This window comes from Bos taurus, chromosome 13, assembly GCF_002263795.3.
Source record: "Bos taurus isolate L1 Dominette 01449 registration number 42190680 breed Hereford chromosome 13, ARS-UCD2.0, whole genome shotgun sequence".
Taxonomy (NCBI): domain Eukaryota; kingdom Metazoa; phylum Chordata; class Mammalia; order Artiodactyla; family Bovidae; genus Bos; species Bos taurus.
The window spans coordinates 11,282,442-11,305,883 of record NC_037340.1 but is presented as its reverse complement, the minus strand read 5'-3'; the positions used below and the strand labels follow the sequence as shown (position 1 = coordinate 11,305,883).

The window sequence follows — 23,442 nt, the reverse complement described above, 5'->3', positions numbered from 1 at the left end:
TGGAAAGATCAGATCTGGGGTAGGAGGACTCAACAACATAAAGTGGGCTCTTCTCTCCATGCAACTCTGGTCGCTTAACCTATGACAAAGGAGGCAAGGATGGACAGTGGAGAAAACCCTCTTCAATAAGTGGTGCTGGGAAATCTGGACAGCTACAGTAAAAGAATGAAATTAGGACATTCTCTGATACCATACACAAAAATATACTCAAAATGGATCAAAGACCTAAATGGAAACTTTTAGAGGAAAACATAGGCCGAACACACTTTGAGGGAATTCTCTGGCAGTCCAAGGGTTAAGACTTGGCACTTTCACTGCTGTGGGCCTGAGTTCGATCCCCGGTCAGGGAGCTAGGATCCCACAAGTCGCATGGCACGGCCAAAAAAAAAAAAAAGCACTCTGACATAAACCGCAGAACTATCCTTTTTGATCCATGTCTTTGAATACTGAAAAATAAAAAGAAACAAAGGGAACTTAATTATACTTAAAAGCTTTTGCACGCCAAAGGAAACAAAATAAAAAACTAACAGGGAAAATATATTTGCAAAGGCAGCAACTGACAAGGGATTAATCTCCAAAATATACAAATGTAGCTCTATGTCAAAAAAATAAAAATAAAAAACCAAAAACCCAATTTAGAAATGGGCAACACAAATAAATAAAAATAAAAAATAGAAATGGGCAGAAGACGTTAGTAGACGGTTCTCCAAAGAAGATAGACAGATTGCCATGAAATGATGGCACGTGAAATGATGGTCAGCATCACTAATTATCAGAGAAATGCATGACAGAACTGCAATGAGGTATCACATCACACTGGTCAGAGTGGGCATCATCCAAAAGTCTACTAATAATAAAGGCTGGAGAGGGTGTAGAGAAAAGGAAACCCTCCTACATTATTGGTAATACTGTGAATTGGTATAGCCACTATGGAGAACAGTATAGAAATTCCTTAAAAAGCTGAAAATATACTAGAACTACTGTATGATTCAGAAATCCCACTCTGGGGCATATATCTGGAGAAAACTATAATTCAAAAAGATACACATACTCCAATGTTCATTCCAAACTCCCTTCCCATCCAAGGTTGCCACATCCCATTGAGCAGAGTGCCCCATGCTACACAGTAGGAAAGACAATTGAGTTTTCAACCTTGGGTCCAGCACTTACTGTCTGAGTGACTTTGGTGAGGTTACGTAACCTTTCCGAGGGGAGCAGCTACTCACCCTCTGCTGGAGGAACCAGGGAGATGGGTCCCCTCTGTCCCCTCCCCAGCAGTGCATTCCTTGGCCCTGGTCCACCGGTACTTTGTCTTGTCCAGGCAGATGTGTTTACGCCTGAGTTGTGCTCCTCTTCAGTCGAGGACCTTCATCATTAGCCTTCCTCTACTCACGATCCTGGGGTCTGGGGCCTGGTGCCCACCTGTCCAGGCCCACTGCCTCCTGCCCTCTCTCCAGAGCAGCTGGACCCCTCCTTCCTCCCCAGCCTTGCCTCGATTATACCTAATGTCCACCCTTACTAGACTAGCACCCCACCTAGTGACAGTGCTTCCCTGCTTCTGCAGAAACAGTGATCATGCACAAATGAACAAGAGTAGTGACCGCTGCCGCGTGTACGCTTAACAAAATGCCCCTTCACTCTACGTGATAGCCTCCAACACCCACAACTTCATAAAGTTGGATGAGACAATTGAGGCTGGGGGTTTAAACTTAATATTTGAGCTGGGATTTGCACATGCATGGCCTGCCTGCCACCAAAATCTGACTCCTTCTGCTGCACCCCTTGGTTTTTCTTTATCACTGTGGGGGTTAGTTTATATTAGTGCCAAATCAGTACTGGGTGAGAGCTATCCCTCTCCCTCCCCAGGCAAACAGTCTAATTTGCAGGCTGAGGTCACAGTAGGAAGGATATAGATACATGGATCCATAGAGAAATGGAGAAAATAAATTGGTTGAAATATCTGAGGCTCATTTAGGGGCAGAGCCAGAGTAATAATTCAAAAGGATTCCAGCATCCCGAGCTTTGTCTTATCCACATACGACTATGATCTCTCTTCTCAAAGCTGAGGGCCCAGACATGGCCCTTGGGTTCTGCCCTGCAACAGATGTGGTTTATTTAAGCATCTGAATGCCAGCATCCCACTTTCCTTTAGACAGCTTTCTTGTGCTCTGACAGCTTCAGAAACTAACCAGGGAGCAGATGTGGACAGAGCAGCCCAAGGACTGCTTGGAGCTGCTGGCTGCACTTACCTCGATCCTGGACAAATAGTTCTTCCATCCCTCAGCCTCATTCACGGGCTGAAAACTGCCCCAGGGCCCATCCGTGTCCCTGATAAAGAATCCTCTCTCTCCACCCCACACACACCCAGGTTCAGACCTGGGCCAATTTCACCACCTTTCAGGTTGGCTGTTGCCTGTCCTGCAGTATCAGAAATGAGAGGCTGACGCTACACTGTGAGTTTAGATCAGGATGTGTTCTTGAGCAAATGTGTGTTTCCTGCTTCTTCCCAGCCTCAGCCACCACCCGGGAAGAGAAAAAAGCTCATTGCTCTTTCCTGGGAGCCAGACTGAGGTAGGTTGAACATTCTCCACACCTGGGATACGTTTAATCAGAGCACAGTGGGTCAGCCGCACAGACACAGGGCAGGAGTCCCCTCCCCGCCGGGAAGTGACAACAGCCTATGACTGTATGCATGCCAACCTGCCCCCCTCCCCATCTGTGGGGACAGATCAGGGACTGAGGGTCTTGAGCTCTTTTTCCCTCCAGTGAGGATCCAGCTCGTGGCCTCACCATGTGATGTTTATACCCCGGTAACGTTACTGGCAGCTTTCTTTGAACCTTACCATCTAGCACCTGTGACCTGAAGTGCTGAGAGCTCTCTCCCTTCACCTGTAGGCAAGCCATTTGATTTCAGCTCCGGTGGCAAAGAGAACAATTCCAGAGTGAGGGAGCAGAATCTAGGCTGTGTCGAGGAGGAGTGAGGCTGGGCAGCTCCTTCAGGGTGTTTGGTTGTGGGTTGAGCACCTTTGAGGCTGCAGGTAAAGGGGGCAGCATAGCTGAGGGAGAGGTGTTTTTTTTTTTTTTTTTAATTTATTTTTAACTGAAGGACAATTGCTTTACAGTATTGTGTTGGTTTCTGCCAAACATCAGCATGAATCAGCCACAGGACAGAGGGCTTTTTTCTTTTTAACGATGGGAGCCATCCTGGTCAAAGCCTCTTGGTCCCTGCTTTTCCTACTATCAGACGCTGTTTTCCCAAGTAGACTAGCTTCCCTGTTAGCTCAGTTGGTAAAGAATCCACCTGCAATGCAGGAGACCCTGGTTTGATTCCTGGGTCAGGAAGATCCACTGGAGAAGAGGTGGCTACCCACTCCAGTATTCTTGGGGTTCCTTGGTGCTCAGCTGGTAAAGAATCTGCCTGTGTTGCGAGAGACCTAGGTTCTATCTCTGGGTTGGGAAGATCCCCTGGAGAAGGGAAAGGCTACCCACTCCAATATTCACGCCTAGAGAATTCCATGGACTGTATAGTCCATGGCATAACAAAGAGTCAGACACGACTGAGTGACTATCACTTTCACTTTTCATGCTTTTCATAAATGGCCTTGAGGAAATTTCCTCAATTGAGGAAATTTCTATTTTATTGAAGTTTTTTTTTTATCATGAATGGGTTTTAAATTTTTTCAAGTGTTTTTTATGCATAGTCTTACTTTTAATTCTTACTTGAATGTTGGTAGAATTGAGCTTTGAAGCCATTTGGTCCTAAGCTTTTAACTTTTGGGATTTTATTTTAAATTAATATTTGAATCTCTTTATTTGTTACTGGAGTGTTGAGTTTTTCTCTTTTTTCTTGTTTTAGTCTTGACAGGGTGTATGTTTCTCAGAATTTATCTATTTCTTCTAGGTTTTCCAATTTGTAACTGTTCATCAATAATAACGTCCCCTTATGATTATGCTTCTTTACTTCTGAGGTATCTGTTGTAATGTCACCTTCCTTTCTGTGGTTATTTCCGTTTCCTCTCCTTCTTCCCTTAGGTAAGGGTTTATTGATATTGTTTGCTTCTTTTGAAAAATGCACTTCCAGTTCTTGCACATGCACACTGGGCATTCTGGCACACGGGCAATGTGTTTAGAGGTGTCGCTTAGCAACAATCATTCTGGGATGAAAGATTCCAAACCGTTGAGCTTCCCAGCTGGGAGGTTGTGGCGGGACGGCTCTGGCTTCCCTGTAGTGCTTGTGTTGGGTTTAGGGGACTGTGAAGAGCCGAGGGGGAGGTGAGGTGTGTTTGGAGCCCATAGGCTCTGCGATGAAGAAGATTTTTGGCTACAGGAGTAAGAAGGGCGAGTCGCCCTTAGACTCCTCCATCAGCCTGGGGAGAGACAGAGGTCATCGTAGAACCAGCTTCCAGCCCGGGTACCACATCCGAGACAGGGACCTCAAAAAGATCCACAAAGCTGCCAGCGTAGGCAACGTAGCCAAAGTGCAGCTGGTTCTGTTGCTCGGAAAGAATGGCCTGAACGACAGGGACAAGAAGAACAGGTAAGTGGGGAGGAAGGGCCTGGCAGGGCTCCCTCCTGTGAGTTTCCCCTTCAAGGCTCACAGACACCTTTGTGGGATCCAGCGCCCCACAGACTTGATAGGCTGCAAAAGCCTTAGCTGGTTTCGGACCCGCTTATAATTCCCCTTACAGAGCACTTTACTGGTAGTTTTAACTGAATGACAGTAATCACAGAACTGAAATGAAACATGAAAAGCATCTTTTTTTGTCCTTCTTCCTCCTCCTCTTCCTTTGTTGTTATGCACGTGTTAGCATGATGTACTCATGAGTAAGAGCTCTCAAGTTCTATAGCTCTCAAGAAATCTTCTGGAACCCCCTGGCTCTCACCCTGTTTTTCTCATGTGATTTATGAAAACTCTTCTTCCCATGGATCGTCCATTGTGGATATTGGCAGTGGACAGATTTTTGATGATGTTGGCATTTAATGTACACATTTTTATACCATAATGTTATGTATTACAGAAAACTGCATAGTAAGAAAAATAATCCCCATGACAGGTCAACTTCTGGGTTAAAAATCCTTCAGATACAATGCAATATCCATTTTATATCAGTATACACTTAGGTGTATAGGTTCCTTGCTGAAGGACCTTAGAAGACAGCTTGGAAGTAGGAAGCTGGCTGTGCCTTTGACTAAGAGGACATTTTCTTAGGATCTATGGTTTTTCCATATTTAAACCAAATAAACATCGTGGTTTTAAAGATTTTGGGTTACACATGCTGTCTTTAATTCTGATGAAATTGAAAGTTTTGTATAGTAGACAAAGATTTGCCCTTTTAGATATAAAAATTTCTTGATGACATTTTCTATTAGAAAGATAAATTATGTGTAGATGGTAGAGAAATAGCCTGGTAACTATTTAGAGAAAAGTAACTAGATTTTTATCTCACCAAAAAGTTCAGAGGGAGTATAGATCAAAAATTACAAATACACAGGGTGAGAAAAGTACCAGAAGAAAACTGAAATTCCTATCTATACATTTGTGTGTGCTGACAAAGACCATTTTTTCTAGTTCTGCTGTTCATTCACCTTAATGTTTTTAGTTGGATGGTGGTTGCTGTACCATGTTGTGTTGGTTTCCTCTGTACAACATCATAAATCAGTTGTAAGAATACACATATCCCACCCCAGAGACCTCTCTAAGAATGGTTTCAAAGGCAACAATTCTGGAGTTTCCTGGGTTTCGGCACCAAAACAAGAAAAGAAAAAAAACCTGAAAGTTCATTTCAATCAGTTCAGTTCAGTCGCTCAGTCATGTCCGACTCTTTGCAACCCCATGAATCGCAGCACGCCAGGCCTCCCTGTCCATCACCAACTCCCAGAGTTCACTCCAACTCTTTCCGTCCATCCAGCCATCTCATTCTCTGTCATCCCCTTCTCCTCCTGCCCCCAATCCCTCCCAGCATCAGAGTCTTTTCCAGTGAGTCAACTCTTCACATGAGGTGGCCAAAGTATTGGAGTTTCTAGCATCATTCCTTCCGAAGAACACCCAGAACTGATCTCATTTAGAATGGACTGGTTGGATCTCCTTGCAGTCCAAGTGACTCTCAAGAATCTTCTCCAACACCACCGTTCAAAAGCATAAATTCTTCAGCACTCAGCTTTCTTCACAGTCCAACTCTCACATCCATACATGACCACAGGCAAGTCCATAGCCTTGACTAGACGGACCTTTGTTGGCAAAGTAATGTCTCTGCTTTTCAGTATGCTATCTAGGTTGGTCATAACTTTTCTTCCAAGGAGTAAGCGTCTTTTAATTTCATGGCTGCAATCACCATCTGCAGTGATTTTGGAGCCCCCCAAAATAAAGTCTGACACTGTTTCCACTGTTTCCCCATCTATTTGCCATGAAGTAATGGGACCAGATGCCATGATCTTAGTTTTCTGAATGTTGAGCTTTAAGTCAACTTTTTTACTCTCCTCTTTCACTTTCATCAAGAGGCTCTTTAGTTCCTCTTCACTCTCTGCCATAAGGGTGGTGTCATCTGCATATCTGAGGTTATTGATATTTCTCCCAGCAATCTTGATTCCAGCTTGTGCTTCTTCCAGCCAGAGTTTCTCATGATGTACTCTGCCTATAAGTTAAATAAGCAGGGTGACAATATACAGCCTTGACATACTCTTTTTCCTATTTGGAACCAGTCGGTTGTTCCATGTCCAGTTCTAGCTGTTGCTTCCTGACCTGCATATAGGTTTCTCAAGAGGCAGGTCAGGTGGTCTGGTATTCCCATTTCTTTCAGAATTTTTCTCAGTTTATTGTGATCCACACAATCAAAGGCTTTGGTATAATCAACAAAGCAGAAGTAGATGTTTTTCTGGAACTCTCTTGATTGTTCGATGATCCAGCGGATGTTGGCAATTTGATCTCTGGTTCCTTTGCCTTTTCTAAAACCAGCTTGAACATCTGGAAGTTCATGGTTCATGGTTGACATATTGCTGAAGCCTAGTGTGGAGAATTTTGAGCATTGCTTTACTAGCGTGTGAGATGAGTGCAATTGTGTGGGAGTTTGAGCATTCTTTGGCATTGCCTTTCTTTGGGGTTGAAATGAAAACTGACCTTTTCCAGTCCTGTGGCCACTGCTGAGTTTTCCAAATTCGCTGGCATATTGAGTGCAGCACTTTCACAGCATCATCTTCCAGGATTTGAAATAGCTCAAGTGGAATTCCATCACTTCCACTAGCTTTGTTCGTAGTGATCCTTTCTAAGGCCCACTTGACTTCACATTCCAGGATATCTGGCTCTAGGTGAGTGATCCCACAATCGTGATTATCTTGGTCATGAAGATCTTTTTTTGCACAGTTCTTCTGTATATTCTTGCCACCTGTTCTTAATATCTTCTGCTTCTGTTAGGTCCATATCATTTCTGTCCTTTATCGAGCCCATCTTTGCAGGAAATGTTCCCTTGGTATCTCTAATTTTCTTGAAGAGATCTCTAGTCTTTCCCATTCTGTTGTTTGCCTCTATTTCTTTGCATTGATCCCTGAGGAAGGCTTTCTTATCTCTCCTTGCTACTTTTTGGAACTCTGCTTTCAGATGCTTATATCTTTCCTTTTCTCCTTTGCTTTTCATTTCTCTTCTTTTCACAGCTATTTCTAAGGCCTCCTCAGACAGCCATTTTGCTTTTTTGCATTTCTTTTCCATGGGGATGGTCTTGATCCCTGACTCCTGTACAATGTCACGAACCTCAGTCCATAGTTCATCAGGCACTCTATCTATCAGATCTAGTCCCTTAAATCTATTTCTCACTTCCACTGTATAATCATAAGGGATTTGATTTAGGTCAGACCTAAATGGTCTAGTGGTTTTCCCTACTTTCTTCAATTTAAATCTGAATTTGGCAATAAGGAGTTCATGATCTGAGCCACAGTCAGCTCCCAGTCTTGTTTTTGGTGACTGTATAGAGCTTCTCCATCTTTGGCTGCAAAGAATATAATCAATCTGATTCCGGTGTTGACCATCTGGTGACGTCCATTTGTAGAGTCTTCTCTTGTGTTGTTAGAAGAAGGTGTTTGCTATGACCAGTGCGTTCTCTTGGCAAAACTCTATTAGTCTTTGCCCTGCTTCATTCCATATTCCATAGGGATGTGGCACAGATAAAAATAATTTGGCACTTTCAATTTGTTTTAGCATTTTTTGTGAGGATTGGTATCCTGTGACAACTTTCAGCCTTTTCAGAAGTCAAGGGAATCTTGGGAATTTCCTGGAAGTCTAGTGGTTAAGACTCACTGCTCTGGGCTCAGGGTTCGATCTCTGGTGAGGGAACTAAAATCCTGCAAGCTACAAAGATTTATTGTACAACATGGGGAATATAGCTAATATTTTATAGTCACTTTAAATGCAGTATAACCTTTAACAATTGTGGATCACTGTGTCGTACACCTGTGTTATATAATAATATATATTATACATCATCTCTAAAGCAGACTTAGATGAAAACACCTCATGGGAATTAGACCAACAGGAAAAAAGAGAAATGGACAAACAAAAATTCTACAATTTGTAAAGTCTGTGAATTATAAATTATATTCCAATGTCAGAGATGTTAAAATGTGAGAAAATGAGCATATTAGAATCACCGAAGTACAATGTTGTCTCTAATACTCAAAATATATCTGCAAAGGAGGTGTCATATCCTTTGACTTTATTGAGATGTTGTCCTTGTAAACTAGTAGTACTAGCAATAAATATGATAATATGACCTAACAGTTACTGAGCTGTTATCTGCCAGGAATGGTTCTGCACCCTTTGCATGGCTCTCATGTAAGCATCACAGTGCTGCCCTGTGAAATAACTACTACTCCCTCTCCATTCTGTTGATGAGGAAATTGAGGCACAGAGAGGCTGAGCAACGGCTAATGAGTGACAGAGTGAAAGTCAAATACAAACCCAAGTTGAGCTGAATCTCTAGGTCAGGCTCGTTCTACTCAAGTAGATGGTTCTTTCATTACTGTGGTAAGAAGAGCTAAAGCGAATATAGACTGTTCTTTCTCCAGAAGAAAACGAAATATTTGTTTTAGAGTGATAGGAATAGCATGATGTTTTCAATCACAGGAACGATTGTTTGCTTTGAAACAGTAACACTAGGGTTTCCTAAAAATTGCTCTTGCTTTCATAGGACTGCGCTCCACTTGGCCTGTGCCAATGGCCATTCAGCGGTGGTCACTCTCCTCCTGGAGAGAAAATGCCTGCTTAACCTCTGTGACAATGAAAAGAGGACAGCGCTGATGAAGGTATGGAGCAGCGAACCGTGTCCACAGGAGATGGGTGTGATTTCCTGAGACTAAAAGTGAATTTATCTCATTGAAATATAGCAAACTGGTGAAGCTTGTGGCCTGTTTACTTTGTTTTTTTTTTTTTTCTAATTTTATTTTTAAACTTTACATAATTGTATTAGTTTTGCCAAATATCAAAATGAATCCGCCACAGGTATACATGAATTCCTAGAATTTACACTCTGTTTCTTGGCACAACACTAACAGGCCGTAGAATGCCAAGAGGAGGAGTGTGCGACTCTTCTGCTGGAGCATGGTGCTGACCCAAATGTCATGGACGTCTGTGGCAACACCGCTGTCCACTACGCTGTCTTTTGCCAGAATTTATCACTCGCAGCAAAGCTGCTTTCCTATGACGCCGATATAGAAGCCAGGAACAAGGTATCAGTCACCTAACTTTATTTACCAAGTGTTTGTGAAGCATTTTTTTTTAATCTACAAGTGTTTTATTTACAACAGTATGTAAATAGGTAAACCGAATTGTTGAGGTCCTTTAATGGACCGGAACCTGGCCGTCTGGAGGCGACGATAAGAAAGTGAGAGAAAGAAAGAGGCCAATACTCCCTGGTTTACGTAGAAAACCAATAAAGTCCTTGAGACAGGACTTGGGTCTCTCACGAAGGCACCGGGCGCCCTCTCGAGGGGGTTGAAGGCACAGGGCGCCTTCTCGAGAGTCTTAGAAGCCCGGGCAGGAGAGTGAGCAAGACAGGTCTCTGCGCTCCAAGGAATCAGCGGGGGAGAGAGAGAGAAAGACAGACAGACACGGGGACCCAAGCTCTGATGGAGCAAAGGTGCTTTAATGATTTTTCTGTGAGTATATATAGGCTGTAGTACAAGAAGTTTCTTTCGTCAATGATAAAGATCAGAAAACCAAAGGTACAGTAGCCGTTACCAAGGGAACAAGGGATGATGATGGTCACAAGCTCAGGAGACAATCCGTATCTCAAGAAAGGGGATCGAGACTAACCAGTTTTGTCGTAAAGAGATGTTTACTAAAGGAGATTCAAGCCTGTCTCACACAATGACCCCAGTTCCTGGGAGCAGCGTGCTGTTCCGCTTAAAAAGAAACAAAGGACTTGTGAGAAACAGCACGTAGGAATCCTCCTGTTAAACATTCCCTGACTTGAATAGTGTCCATGAGGCCCTGTAACATGGAAAAACAATTCCAAACCCGAGTCAGGGGGCGGGGGTGAAAAAAGTCGGTGCCCCCAGAGAGGGCAGAGCTCTGTCTGCCAGCCACCCTTCTACCCTAGAAGGAAGGCTTTCCCATTAGAACATGCGTGGGAGTGGGTGGTGGGCTCTGAGCCCACAGGAAGTGAAGGCCTGAGGGGAGTGAAGTGATATGGGCACTGGCTGTTTACAGGGGCTCAGGAATGTGGGCTGCTGGGGGTGGGCAGAGGAGGAAGGAGACCCAGTGCCCAGCAGGGGGAGCTGGGTGAGTGCAAGTGGGCCCGGGAGGCAGCAGACCTGGAGCGCTGAGCCCTCCAGGACCCCGGATTCTGAGATCCAGCCAGGCGGGTCAGGTCATGTTTGACACCCAGCAAGGGCGTTCTCTTGTGCTGGTGACCACTTGGTTCACCAGGTACCCCTCGGGGTCTTCCACGCTCAGCCCCCGGGAGTTGCTCGGCGGGGTGGCAGCTGTGCCTGGGGAGCTGCCCCTCCTGCTCTTTCTTCAGGAAGCATGTGAAGTCCGGCCTCTTCAGCACCGCCAGGAACTCCCTCCACTCTCACAGGTGGGCTCAGTTTTCCGTGTTTGGAAGCTCCAGCCTTCCCTGAGTGAAAGTATTTTGAAGAAACCAAACTGTCTAAGATTTCACTTTAATCATGATATTTCTCAAGCATTAGAGAGTAAAGCATTCCTTTATGTGTTTATGGCTGGTATTGGTGATAACACTGCACTTGTTAAAGGTAAAACATTTTCTAAATATTTTCCCCCACTTAAGGTTTTTTTTTTTTTTTTTTAAATCAGTCTAAAATAACACAGTGAAGCAAAATTTGCCTCAGTAGACTTTGTCTTAAAATTCAAACATAACGAAAGCATTTTACAACATAATAGAAATCTTGCTGCTGTTCACAAATTCCCATTTTATGAAAAATGGTTTATATAAACACAGTTTCTCATTGCCCAAGTCTTAAGAGGGTAAAAGGAAAGGAAAAGGAGCAAGCAAGTGAAAAGTTGCAAGTCAAGCTGGAATTTTGGCAGTTGGGAAATGCCAAGAAGAGGATTCATTTATTTATTTATTTATTTTTATTTTTATTTTTTTGAAGACAATCTGCCTTCCTTCTTCTTTCTCCCTGGACTCACTTCAAAGGTCTGGGGAAGGAGGAGGGGAGAGTCCCATACCTATTGCAAACCCCACAATTTCAGCCTACACTAAATAGAATCAAATTACTCTATAACAGTAATAGAGTTAGATCAAGACGTATCAATAGGGGAAAAAAAAACATGTACGCAGAAGGGAGACTTTTTTACAGCTACCTTTTAAAAATCTTGTTTACATCCTAATAAATTGAAATTATTTGGGGAACCTGTTTCTTTGTAGTTTGTACTGAAACATTTTCAAGTTACTTTCTACATTTCCACAAATCAGTCTAGTGTTAGTTTGTATCCATTTCAGAGGTTGACACTTTTAATCTAATCTGTGGATCCATAGATTACCTCACAACTTGGATCCTAGTGTTCCCTATAGACTGATTTTAATGAGTGTTCTTTCTTTCTTTCTTTTTTTTTTTTTAGGTGAAATTCATTGTTTTGGGATGAAATGTCCTATAGATATCAATTAGGTCTAATTGGTCTATTGTATTGTTTAAAGTTTGTGTTTCCTTGTTAATTTTCTGTTTAGTTGATCTATCCATAGGTATGAGTGGGGTATTAAAGTCTCCCACTGTTATTGTGTTATTGTTCATTTCTCCTTAAATACTTGTTAGCATTTGCCTTACATATTGTGGTGCTCCCGTGTTGGGTATGCACCCATTTATATTTATAATTTTTTATAAATTTATAAATTTATAAATAAATAAATTTATTTATTTATAATTTATTTTTATTATATTTTATTTTTATATAATATTTATATATATTTTATTTTTATTTATTTATATTTATATTTTATTAATATTTATTAATTAATATTAATTAATTTTGATATATATTTATATTTTATTTATATATAAATATTTATATATTTTTTATTAATTATAATTTATTTATAATTTATAAATTTATAAATAAATAAATAAATTTATAATTTATTTATAAATTTAAAATTTTATAAATTTATAATATTTATAATTGTTATGTCTTCTTCTTGGATTGATCCTTTGATCGTTATGTAGTGACCGTCTTTGTCTCTTTTCACAGCCTTTGTTTTAAAGTCTATTTTGTCTGATGTGAGTATTGCTACTCCTGCTTTCTTTTGGTCCCTGTTTGCATGGAAAATTTTTTTCCAGCCCTTCACTTTCAGTCTGTATGTGTCCCCTGTTTTGAGGTGGGTCTCTTGTAGACAACATATGTAGGGGTCTTGTTTTTGTATCCATTCAGCCAGTCTTTGTCTTTTGGTTGGGGCATTCAACCCATTTACGTTTAAGGTAATTACTAACAAGTATGATCCCGTTGCCATTTACTTTATTGTTTTGGGTTCGAGTTTATACACCATTTTTGTGTTTCCTGTCTAGAGAATATCCTTTAGTATTTGTTGGAGAGCTGGTTTGGTGGTGCAGAATTCTCTCAGCTTTTGCTTGTCTGAAAAGTTTTTGATTTCTCCTTCATACTTGAATGAGATCCTTGCTGGGTACAATAATCTGGGCTGTAGGTTATTTTCTTTCATCATTTTAAGTATGTCTTGCCATTCCCTCCTGGCTTGAAGAGTTTCTATTGAAAGATCAGCTGTTATCCTTATGGGAATTCCCTTGTGTGTTATTTGTTGTTTTTCCCTTGCTGTTTTTAATATTTGTTCTTTGTGTTTGATCTTTGTTAATTTGATTAATATGTGTCTTGGGGTGTTTCTCCTTGGGTTTATCCTGTTTGGGACTCTCTGGGTTTCTTGGACTTGGGTGATTATTTCCTTCCCCATTTTAGGGAAGTTTTCCACTATTATCTCCTCAAGTATTTTCTCATGGTCTTTCTTTTTGTCTTCTTCTTCTGGAACCCCTATGATTCGAATGTTGTAGCGTTTAATATTGTCCTGGAGGTCTCTGAGATTGTCCTCATTTCTTTTAATTCGTTTTTCTTTAATCCTCTCTGATTCATTTATTTCTACCATTCTATCTTCTAATTCACTAATCCTATCTTCTGCCTCTGTTATTCTACTATTTGTTGCCTCCAGAGTGTTTTTAATTTCATTTATTGCATTATTCATTATATATTGACTCTTTTTTATTTCTTCTAGGTCCTTGTTAAACCTTTCTTGCATCTTCTCAATCCTTGTCTCCAGGCTATTTATCTGTGATTCCATTTTAATTTCAAGATTTTGGATCAATTTCACTATCATTATTTGGAATTCTTTATCAGGTAGATTCCCTATCTCTTCCTCTTTTGTTTGATTTGGTGGGCATTTATTCTGTTCCTTTATCTGCTGGGTATTCCTCTGTCTCTTCATCTTGTTTAAATTGCTGAGTTTGGGAGTCCTTTCTGTATTCTGGCAGTTTGTGGAGTTCTCTTTATTGTGGCGTTTCCTCGCTGTGTGTGAGTATGTAGAGGTGGCTTGTCAAGGTTTCCTGGTTAGGGAAGCTTGTGTCGGTGTTCTGGTGGGTGGAGCTGTATTTCTTCTCTTTGTTCAGTCGCTCTATGGGGAGGGAGGGAGGGAGGGATGCTGCAAACAAATGACACTGGCGTGCGCTCGCAGTGCCTCAGCCACACTGGGTCTGCCCCCGCTCACGGCGTGTGTAGCCTCCCTGCCCACACTGCTCAGGCTCTAGGTTGTTCTGCCGGGAGCAATCCGAGGCTGGCCCTGGGTTGCATGCACCTCCCAGGTCCAAGCCGCTCAGGTTCAGGCACTCAGGTAGTCCTCAGAGGCGCAGACTCAGTTGGGGCTGCGTTTTGTGCTCTTCCCAGGTCCGAGCAGCTCAGGTGATGAGGTGTTCGGCGAGCGCCAATGCTGCGACTTATCGCCTCCCCGCAACTTGGTTATCTGGGTGTAAAACCGGCGCACCTTCTCAGGCAGATGTTGACCGTCCAGACCCCCAATAAGTTTTAGTTAGCAAAGAAGCCAGTTTTATAGATAATGTCTCTCTGGGGCTGTGATTGCCCCCTTCCGGCTCTGGCTGCCTGTCACCGGAGGGGGAAGGTTTGCAGCCGGCTACCTCTGTTTAGTCCTTTGTTCCGTGCGCGGGTTGGCAGTGTCTTAGGTTAGGGATGGCTTTTCGCGTGGTAGATATCCCACAGTCTGGTTTGCTAGCCCAAATTATTTCGCTCAGATAGTGCTCAGGGTATTCAGGCCAGATTCTTACTCTCAGCGATGCAGCCCACGCTGTGCCTCCCTGCCCAGCCCCCGCTTGCTAATGGCGGATGCAGGCGTCTGCGCTGCTTCTCCGCTGGAGGAGTTACCGTAGGGCTCGCAATCTGCGAGTTTTAATTGTTTATTTATTTTTTCTCCCTGTTATGTTGTCCTCTGTGCTTCCAAAGCTCGGCACGGATTCGGCAGTGAGAAGGTTTCCTGGTGTTTGGAAACTTCTCTTTTTAAGACTCCCTTCCCGGACGGAACTCCGTCCCTCCCTCTTTTGTCTCTTTTATTGTCTTTAATAATTTTTCCTACCTCCTTTCGAGGAGTTGGGTTGCTTTTCTGGGTGCCTGATGTCCTCTGCCGGCCTTCAGAAGTTGTTTTGTGGAATTTACTCGACGTTTAAATGATCTTTTGATGAATTTGTGGGGGAGAAAGTGTTCTCCCCATCCTACTCCTCCGCCATCTTGGCGCCTTCCCTCTCATTTATTTTAATATTTATTTATTTGGCTGAGCTGGGCTTAGTTTCAGCATGTAGGATCTAGTTTCCTGACCAGGGGTCGAACCCAGGCCTTTACCGGGAGCACTGAGACCCAGCCCCGGGACCACCACGGAAGTCCCGAGATTTTGGTTTGTGCTTTTCATTCCCTTCAGTTTATAGATTTCTTATATACTTTTCAGTTTTCAGGGATAATAGTTGTTATTTTGAAAAAGAGTGTGAGTGAATTGTAAACTTGCCTAGGTGCCAGTTTAAAGAAGACTCTGAGCAAAACACTGACAGTGAACAGGTGGTGATGAAGTGGGAATTAAGAGAGAAGAACAAATAACTACCTGATATTATCCTATTCTGGCAGAACCATCCACTTAGATAAGAGTCTAGACTCTGCTCTCCCATCTAGAATGTCTTGATGGGAAGGAAGTAAGGGGTTTATAAATAATGAGATCAGGTTTCCTTTTGGGTTAACTAGTCCCTGTTCTACCACTGTTTACCCAGGACAATTTTTAAAATTGCAGTTTTGATGACTCTTGCCTCTTACACTTTTCTTTTTTATTCAAACATTCACATAAGAGAAGGAATTGGCCGCGTGACTAAGAGATGAGACTGGAGTGGTTGCTGCACTAATTCTCAGCTATATTCTGCTGGTGAACCACAATTATTTGGGAAAACTTCTTTTAAAAATGTATAAGTCTAGGCTGTTCGCTGTAGATTTTGACTGAGTAAATTGAGGAACACTTGGACATGTGTATTTAGAATTATTCCCTTGAGATTCTGATCCAGTCCTTGATGAATAACTATGGAATGAATACATGTAATTTCTAAATGCCCCCTTCACAAAAGAAAGTAGTCTCTAGAAGGGCTGGAGTTTGATCAATGCTAGCTGCTTCCATCAGCTCCCTCCTTTCCAACACTATTAGCCTGACTTTTTCTCTGCCCCACGTTTGAGACATTAAAAGGAGTATCTTTGGCGATATCTATGGGCTTGAACGACAACTCCTTTTCCTTCCAACCACTCATCATTTGGTGACCCTCCGAGAGTCTTTAGCGATTTGCTCATGGCGAAGTCACTTCGTCTGTAGAGTCTGACCCTTTAAGGAGTTTGCACCTTCACTTAGCATCCAGGTCATTAGGTCAACAGATGTTTGTTACCAACAGGGTTTTCCTGATTGCAGTAATAGTAACTCCTGAGCCTTTTTTGGTATCATCTGCAGGACAGACTCTTGCAGTGTGTCTGTTAGAATTGCTGATCCCTGGCATAAGCAGATGAGAGCTCTAAAACCCGTGAAGTTAGTAACAGTACAGAGGGGAATTGTTTTAAGCATTTATTTTCAGCAGGCTTGGAAACTCATTATCCATTTGATTAACAGTCTAGAAGAATTCTAGAGATAGATTGTAGTTTCAACAGGCAGTGGAAACATTCTTGACTGTGAATTATGAGTCTTTTTAAAGTAATTTATGTTTACTTGAATTATGAGTCTTAATAGCCATATTTATTACATATGGGGACCCACTTTTTTTGTGAAACATATGATACTAAAGAAAGGAAAGGTTTCACATACAAATATTTGCTTTATACCCACCTGTTTAGAAACAGCAAACATAAAACCAAAAGTGAGCCATAAACCAAACATGGCCCTTCGATATGTTTAGTTACCTCCACACATTGAGTCAACATTTCAAATTTAGGAGGCTCATGCAGAAGTTCAGGCTTCTCCAAGGACCAAATCTGGACGCCCTTGAGCCCATCCTACTGTTTGGTCTGTGTGCAGAGGCCACCCCTTCTGTATGGGATACGTGTTTTCGGGGTTACCAGTCTCACCTGGCTTTTTCACTTATTCAGGTCATCAGCTTTCTGTCCATAAGCATTTGAGTTTCCAATTTTTGATTGATAGTTTATTTTGATAAATATTTGAAGGTTTTTAAAGACAGTCTAATTAATCTATAATTGATTTCATATTTTTAAAAAATCTCTTAAGAATGGGATTGAATTTTTCAAATTAGAATTTTTAAGTTGGTTGTGGCAGTTTCGCACTGAATAACTCTCACAAACACACAAGATTATAAGAGACAGCACAGGGAGAGCTGGTGGAAGAGCAACTCCCCGAGAAAATGTTGAGCATGTATTTATTGGTAATTTTATGTTGCAGTAAAGCAAGACAGACACCAGAACTCTAGGATTTTGGAAGCTTCTTCCTGGTGGTCTGGAGGTAATCACATGAGAGTCATTAAGAAGGGTCTTTGAAGATAAGGTGGGGAGGGCGCTCATTCTGCATGCAGTTAACATCTAGTGAATGCTGACCTCTCTCAGCCAGAATGTCTAACTTAAGGAAGGGCGGTGGAAAGAGCAAGCAAGGAAGAAAGAATGAGTAAGATTAAATTCCAGGAGACATGTCTGAGAAAGCAGTAAAACAGGGTTCCCACAGTTGATTTTTTGAAAAAAAGAAAAAGTTTCTTTCTTTGCATGTTCATGTAGAGAATAATATTCCCACTGGAATGTCTGTAAACCTTTTGAGTTTACTCATGGTCATCCTTGGATAGGTTATGCATGCTACAGATAGTATTATATATTTCTGCCTCAGCATTGTCCCTAAAATATGCAGTTGATACAGTAGCTAAATGATACCCACACCCCCTGCATTGGGAGCTTGACACTTAGCCACTGGACCACCAGGGAAGGCCCAGAGGAGGAGCAGATTAAAGAGAAAGAAGGTGCACAGGGTGATGAGGAGGAGGGGGCTCTCTTTCATTTACTTTCTGACTTTTATTTTTAAGTTCAGAGAATCTATTGCACGGTTTTAATTTCAGTTTAGAAATAGGTTAACTGTGTACATTAGAAATGGTTTTCCCTGTTTTACAGGATGACCTGACACCACTGTTACTTGCGATATGTGAAAGAAGAGGGCAAATGGTGGAGTTTTTAGTAAAGAAAAAAGCAAATATACATGCGGTTGATAAGATGAAAAGGTACCGTTGTTCTTTTTCTTTTAAAAACCCTTAGTGCTGTTCTAGGATGGTAATATCAAGATTAAATGTATAAGAGGATTCATTTGTGATCAACACATCATCACTTAGGTAGAAAGTCAGTTATTCTGACCGGGAACCATGAACAATATATAGCAGGAATGTATAGCAGGATTCATATTCCTTTATAATATTGACTGATGTCATATGCAACCTGTTTTTTGTTTGTTTGGTTGATCTGGTAATAGCTGAGGGATTTCAAATTAGTTTTATTAGCTTTATGAAATATGGATTCTGCTTTTTAGTTCACCTCATGACAGTATCGAGTTTCTTAATTCTTTTAAAAGAATTCTTTAACCTCTACTTTGTATGTATGTATTTTTATAAGATGCATAGTAAACCTAAAAGACTTGGTTTTGTTTTATGGATAACTCTTTGTTTTAAATTACTTTGTTTGAAGAATGCTGATGTTATTAGATTGCAAAAGAGTCAGATACAACATAGCGACTAAATAACAACAGCCACAAAAAGGTGATTATGACTCATTGTCACCAGATCCTGTGGGCTCATTAGGTTTTCATTTTAGCACATTTTGATATTTTCATTTTTAATGCAGGTAGAAGGAAGAAAGATAGCTTTGATTGGATAAACAGTTCCTTTAACAGAGACAAGTCAGAGGTGAATGATACAGACGAAAATGATGGGCTTTAGATTCAGGCTAGGTTCAGTTCCTAGGTTTCCTATCGATTAGGGCTATCATCAGCAAATAAGTTTCCTGATACACAAGGCAAATAGTAATGCATCTTTCAAAGGTGCCTGTGTGTAAGAAAGATTTTATATATAGTATTTCATTTTTAGTGCCTAGCACATGCTTGTCCACATCATTAACTGCCACCATGACTATTTTTATTCCCATTAATATCAATATTTTTGATTTAAACCTGCAAGTAGCCTTTCCTTAACCCAACCTCTAGCTGACGTTGAAGCCGAATATATCAGACTAAGGAGGAAATGGGGAATTTATCCCTTAAATAGTTACCTGCCTCAGATAAGTGACCTCAGGATCATTTCTTGTCCATCAAGGACTTTATTATTATTTTTAAAAAACATCTATTTATTTGGTTGCATGGGGTCCTAGTTGTGGGAACTCTTAGTTGCAGCATATGAGATCAAGTTCCCTGACCTAGGCCCCCTGCATGGGGAGCCTGGAGTCTTATCCACTGGCCCACCAGGGAAGTCCCCATGAGGGACTTTTGAAATAGTAAGTGCTGCTGCCTGGCATCCCAGTGGGACAGGAGGCTTCTTTTCCGTCCCTTCATTTTAGCCTTGGAGGTAGTTTGCAAAGATGAACACTGAAGCTGCCGCTGGTGCTGCTAAGTCGCTTCAGTCGTGTCCAACTCTGTGCGACCCCAGAGACAGCAGCCCACCAGGCTCCCCTGTCCCTGGGATTCTCCAGGCAAGAACACTGGAGTGGGTTGCCATTTCCTTCTCCAATGCATGAAAGTGAAAAGTGAAAGTGAAGTCGCTCAGTCGTGTCCGACTCCTAGTGACCCCATGGACTGCAGCCCACCAGGCTCCTCCGTCCATGGGATTTTCCAGGCACGAGTACTGGAGTGGGGTGCCATTGATGAACACTTGAGCCTGTAAATGGTCAGTCCTTCATGGAAGGGCAAGGCGTTCACTTGGTGAAGCATATCAAATTAACTGTGTAAGTAAGTCAACTCAGCTTCCTGAGGCTGAAGTCATCTCCCTGTTGTTTTAGAACAGCCCTCATGCTTGCTGTCAAGTATGAATTGCCAGATGTCGTCAGACTTCTTCTTCAGCAAGGTGCTGACATCTTTTCTCAAGATGTTTTTGGATGGACTGCAGAAGAATATGCCGTTTTTGGTGGTTTTAATATGTAAGTGTTCACATTAAAATGCCAGTTCTCACTAAACTGCAGCCAAAAATAATTTTAACTGTTACTTGCTACGTGACCAGTGAGAGTTCCAGTTTGGTGCAGGCAGTTTGGAGAAAGGTGGTGAGATGTTCCCCCTCAAGAGCTGAAAGCCAAGCAAAGGCCAATTAGATACTCTTGGCTGTGTGCTTAGGGTGCTTTATCTCAGGACATGTAGACCTTGATCCTTAGAAACCTTGACATTAGCTATTTCATTCTAAGTGTGACCTCTTGGTATGGGGTACAAACAGAGTCACAGTTGTGATATTTCTAACTAGTTCTTTGGGTCTTGAAATATTTAGTTCAGCAGCAAATCCTGTTTTCCCTTGAGGGCTTGCCTCTCTATACAATTCCACTTGAATTTTCCAAGAACCTGGAGGATTCCCTAAGACCAACGAGACAGTCCTCTTCCACAAGTCATTTGAGGGGAGAAAACAGTTCCTTCTCACCATTCTGTTGCTTGCATTGATTCTACTGCTGCAGCACTGCTGCTACAGCTGGTCTTGACAGGGTCTGCTTGGCAGCTGGATCTGGAGTCTGGATTGGCTCTATAAAGACCTTTAATAAAATCATTTTAAAACCAAAAAAAAAAAAAGTCATCCTGCAGTGGGCTCACGATTGACCTTTGCTCCCAGGCCACCCCTCGGGGTCCAGGTTCCCCAGCCTTTAAGATGATGTACAGGTCGACTTCAGAGTGAGAGCTCCTTTGTTCTCATATGTATGCTGTTGCTCAGTCACTGCTGCAAACAAAGCTCCAGCACCCAGTTTGGGCAGCTGGGCCTCCTAGCTTTCCCCCTCACTCAGAGACCTTCTGTGGAGCCCATGTGTAGGCCTAGATCTTCACGATGAGGTGCCCTTGAGGCTCTTATTTATCTTTTCTGCTAGCAGATGTCAGTAGGGACCATTTTAGGCTGTCAGAGAGGGTCAAGTGCTCCTGCAGGGATTGAGCACACTTCCCTTTCTCCTTTGTATCTAGACTTGAACCTCAAGGTGGCTTTCTGTCCTGTGGGGGCACCTTTTCTTAGGTCACAGGTTCCCTGTCATCCTTCCCAGAGTAGTGGGTGCCAGCTTGCCTGAGATTCCCTAATTATGCTTGGCCCCTCATGGGATCTGTTTCCTGTAATAATGAAAATCTTCCAACAGATTTCTGTCTGCCTCCACCTTAAATGTTTTCAGAATCTGCCCCATAAGGAACCCATTCAGCAGAAATCCCTAAATCTCAACTAAGATAGTTGGAATTCACAGAGGTAAGCCCTGTCTAGAACTTGCCAGTACCCACTGTAAGAGTAGGGATATGTCCTCCAAGTGAATTGGAGAGGAACCTGGAGATTAAACATCATTGTCAGAAAGATCTGCTAGTTCAGAGTTTGAGCAGGTAGAGAAGGAAGAGTAGTGGTCCAGGCCGGGTCTTGACTGTGATTAGTTTTCTGCTCTTGGTGTAATTAGCTGCAATGATGGGGGATCATTATGTTCTCTAATGTAGTGAATTCATATGTTATAAATAAGTTTAGGTACACATTATATAAAAGCTGAGGTTCCCTAAATTACAAACCACAAAAAACAGCTAATCACCAGAATTAATAACAGTTTCATGTAACACTTGAATGTTAAACGTATGAAAAAGCACACATTGGGATTTACTTGGAATTCCAAAGTAGTTACAGCAATAAAATTGAAGATGAAATTATTCCACTCTTTGTTTCTGCAAGCATTTTGGGGGTATATTATCTCATTACATCTTATTAATCCTCTTGTGAAATAAGGTAGTAATATCCCAGTTGTGTAGAGGAAGACTTTGAACTGAAGAGAAACAACTCCTCCAGGAACAAAGAACAGTTGGTTATAGAACTAGGATTTGCAAGCTTGAGAGACTTTTCCTATGCCAAGCTAAATCTAGTTAATTATTGGAGCTGTACTGCCCTGAGTTCATGACTACTTCATCTTCCTTTTCTTTCTCATTTCAGTTCAGTTGCTCAGTCATATTTGACTCTTTGGGACCCATGAACCACAGCACGCCAGGCCTCCCTGTCCATCACCAACTCCCAGAGTTTACCTAAAATCATGTCCATTGAGTCGGTAATGCCATCCAACCATCTCATCCTCTGTTGTCCCCTTCTCCTCCTGCCTTCAATCTTTTCCAGCATCAGGATCTTTTCAAATGAGTCTGCTCTTCACATCGGGTGGCCAAAATATTGGAGTTTCAGCTTCAACATCAGTCCTTCCAATGAACACCCAGGACTGATTTCCTTTAGGATGGACTGGTTGGATCTCCTTGCAGTCCAAGGGACTCTCAAGAGTCTTTTCCAAGACCGCAGTTGAGAAGCATCAATTCTTCGGCGCTCAGCTTTCTTTATAGTCCAACTCTCACATCCATACATGACTACTGGAAAAACCATAACCTTGACTAGACGGACCTATGTTGAAAAAGTAATATCTCTGCTTTTTAATATGCTAAGTTGCTCTAACTTTCTTTCCAAAGAGTAAGCGTTTTTTAATTTCTTGGCTGCAATCACCATCTGCAGTGATTTTGGAGTCCAAAAAAACAAAGTCAGTCACTGTTTCCCCATCTATTTGCTATGAAGTGATGGGACCGGATGCTATGATCTTAGTTTTCTGAATGTTGAGCTTTAAGCCAACTTTTTCACTCTCTTCTTTCACTTTCATCAAGAGGCTTTTTAATTGTTCTTCACTTTTTGCCATAAGGATGGTGTCATCTGCATATCTGAGGTTATTGATATTTCTCCCGGCAATCTTGATCTCAGCTTGTGCTTCATCCAGCCCAGTGTTCCTCATAATGTACTCTGCATATAAGTTAAATAAGCAGGGTGAAAATAGACCTTTACTTTCTCCTTTACTACATGCTAAATAAAAGTTTATAGAACTTAGAAACTTGAAATGTATGTGACAATTGAAATTTTGATATTATCTCTGACATTGTCTGAAATGATCTAAGAATTTGGTAGTTGTTTTTTGTATCAGTGTTAAAATATTATTTATTGCATTTTTAATACATAGTTTTCACCAACTGATTTCTGAATATAAAGAAAAGAGATCTAAAACTTCTCCTGAAAATAGCAACCCAGGTAAGTCATCTGATACTGAATTACTGTCAGTGATTCTACCATAGATAAAGTAGGAATGAGGAAGTTTCAATAATGAAAGAAGTATGAAAAAATTAGTGTAAATTGCATGTGTATTTTATTTTTAAAATTTCTTTATACTCTAGTATTCAGAATTCTTTAAGATGATAATTGTAGGTGATTTAACATCAAAGACAG

At 41.6% G+C, this 23,442-nt stretch overlaps 1 protein-coding gene across 1 annotated transcript in view; it reads left to right on the top strand.

Moving 5' to 3' along the window:
- The first annotated feature begins 4,012 nt into the window (after positions 1 to 4,012).
- Positions 4,013 to 23,442, top strand: part of LOC112449367 (ankyrin repeat domain-containing protein 26-like) — a 101,674-nt gene continuing 82,244 nt past the window's right edge. The window contains exons 1-6 of the mRNA XM_059892865.1: positions 4,013 to 4,537; positions 9,174 to 9,288; positions 9,538 to 9,711; positions 18,125 to 18,231; positions 19,991 to 20,128; positions 23,180 to 23,247. Coding sequence (XP_059748848.1) covers positions 4,305 to 4,537; positions 9,174 to 9,288; positions 9,538 to 9,711; positions 18,125 to 18,231; positions 19,991 to 20,128; positions 23,180 to 23,247 — 835 coding nt within the window. The 5' untranslated portion in view covers positions 4,013 to 4,304. The remainder of the gene's footprint in view (positions 4,538 to 9,173; positions 9,289 to 9,537; positions 9,712 to 18,124; positions 18,232 to 19,990; positions 20,129 to 23,179; positions 23,248 to 23,442) is intronic.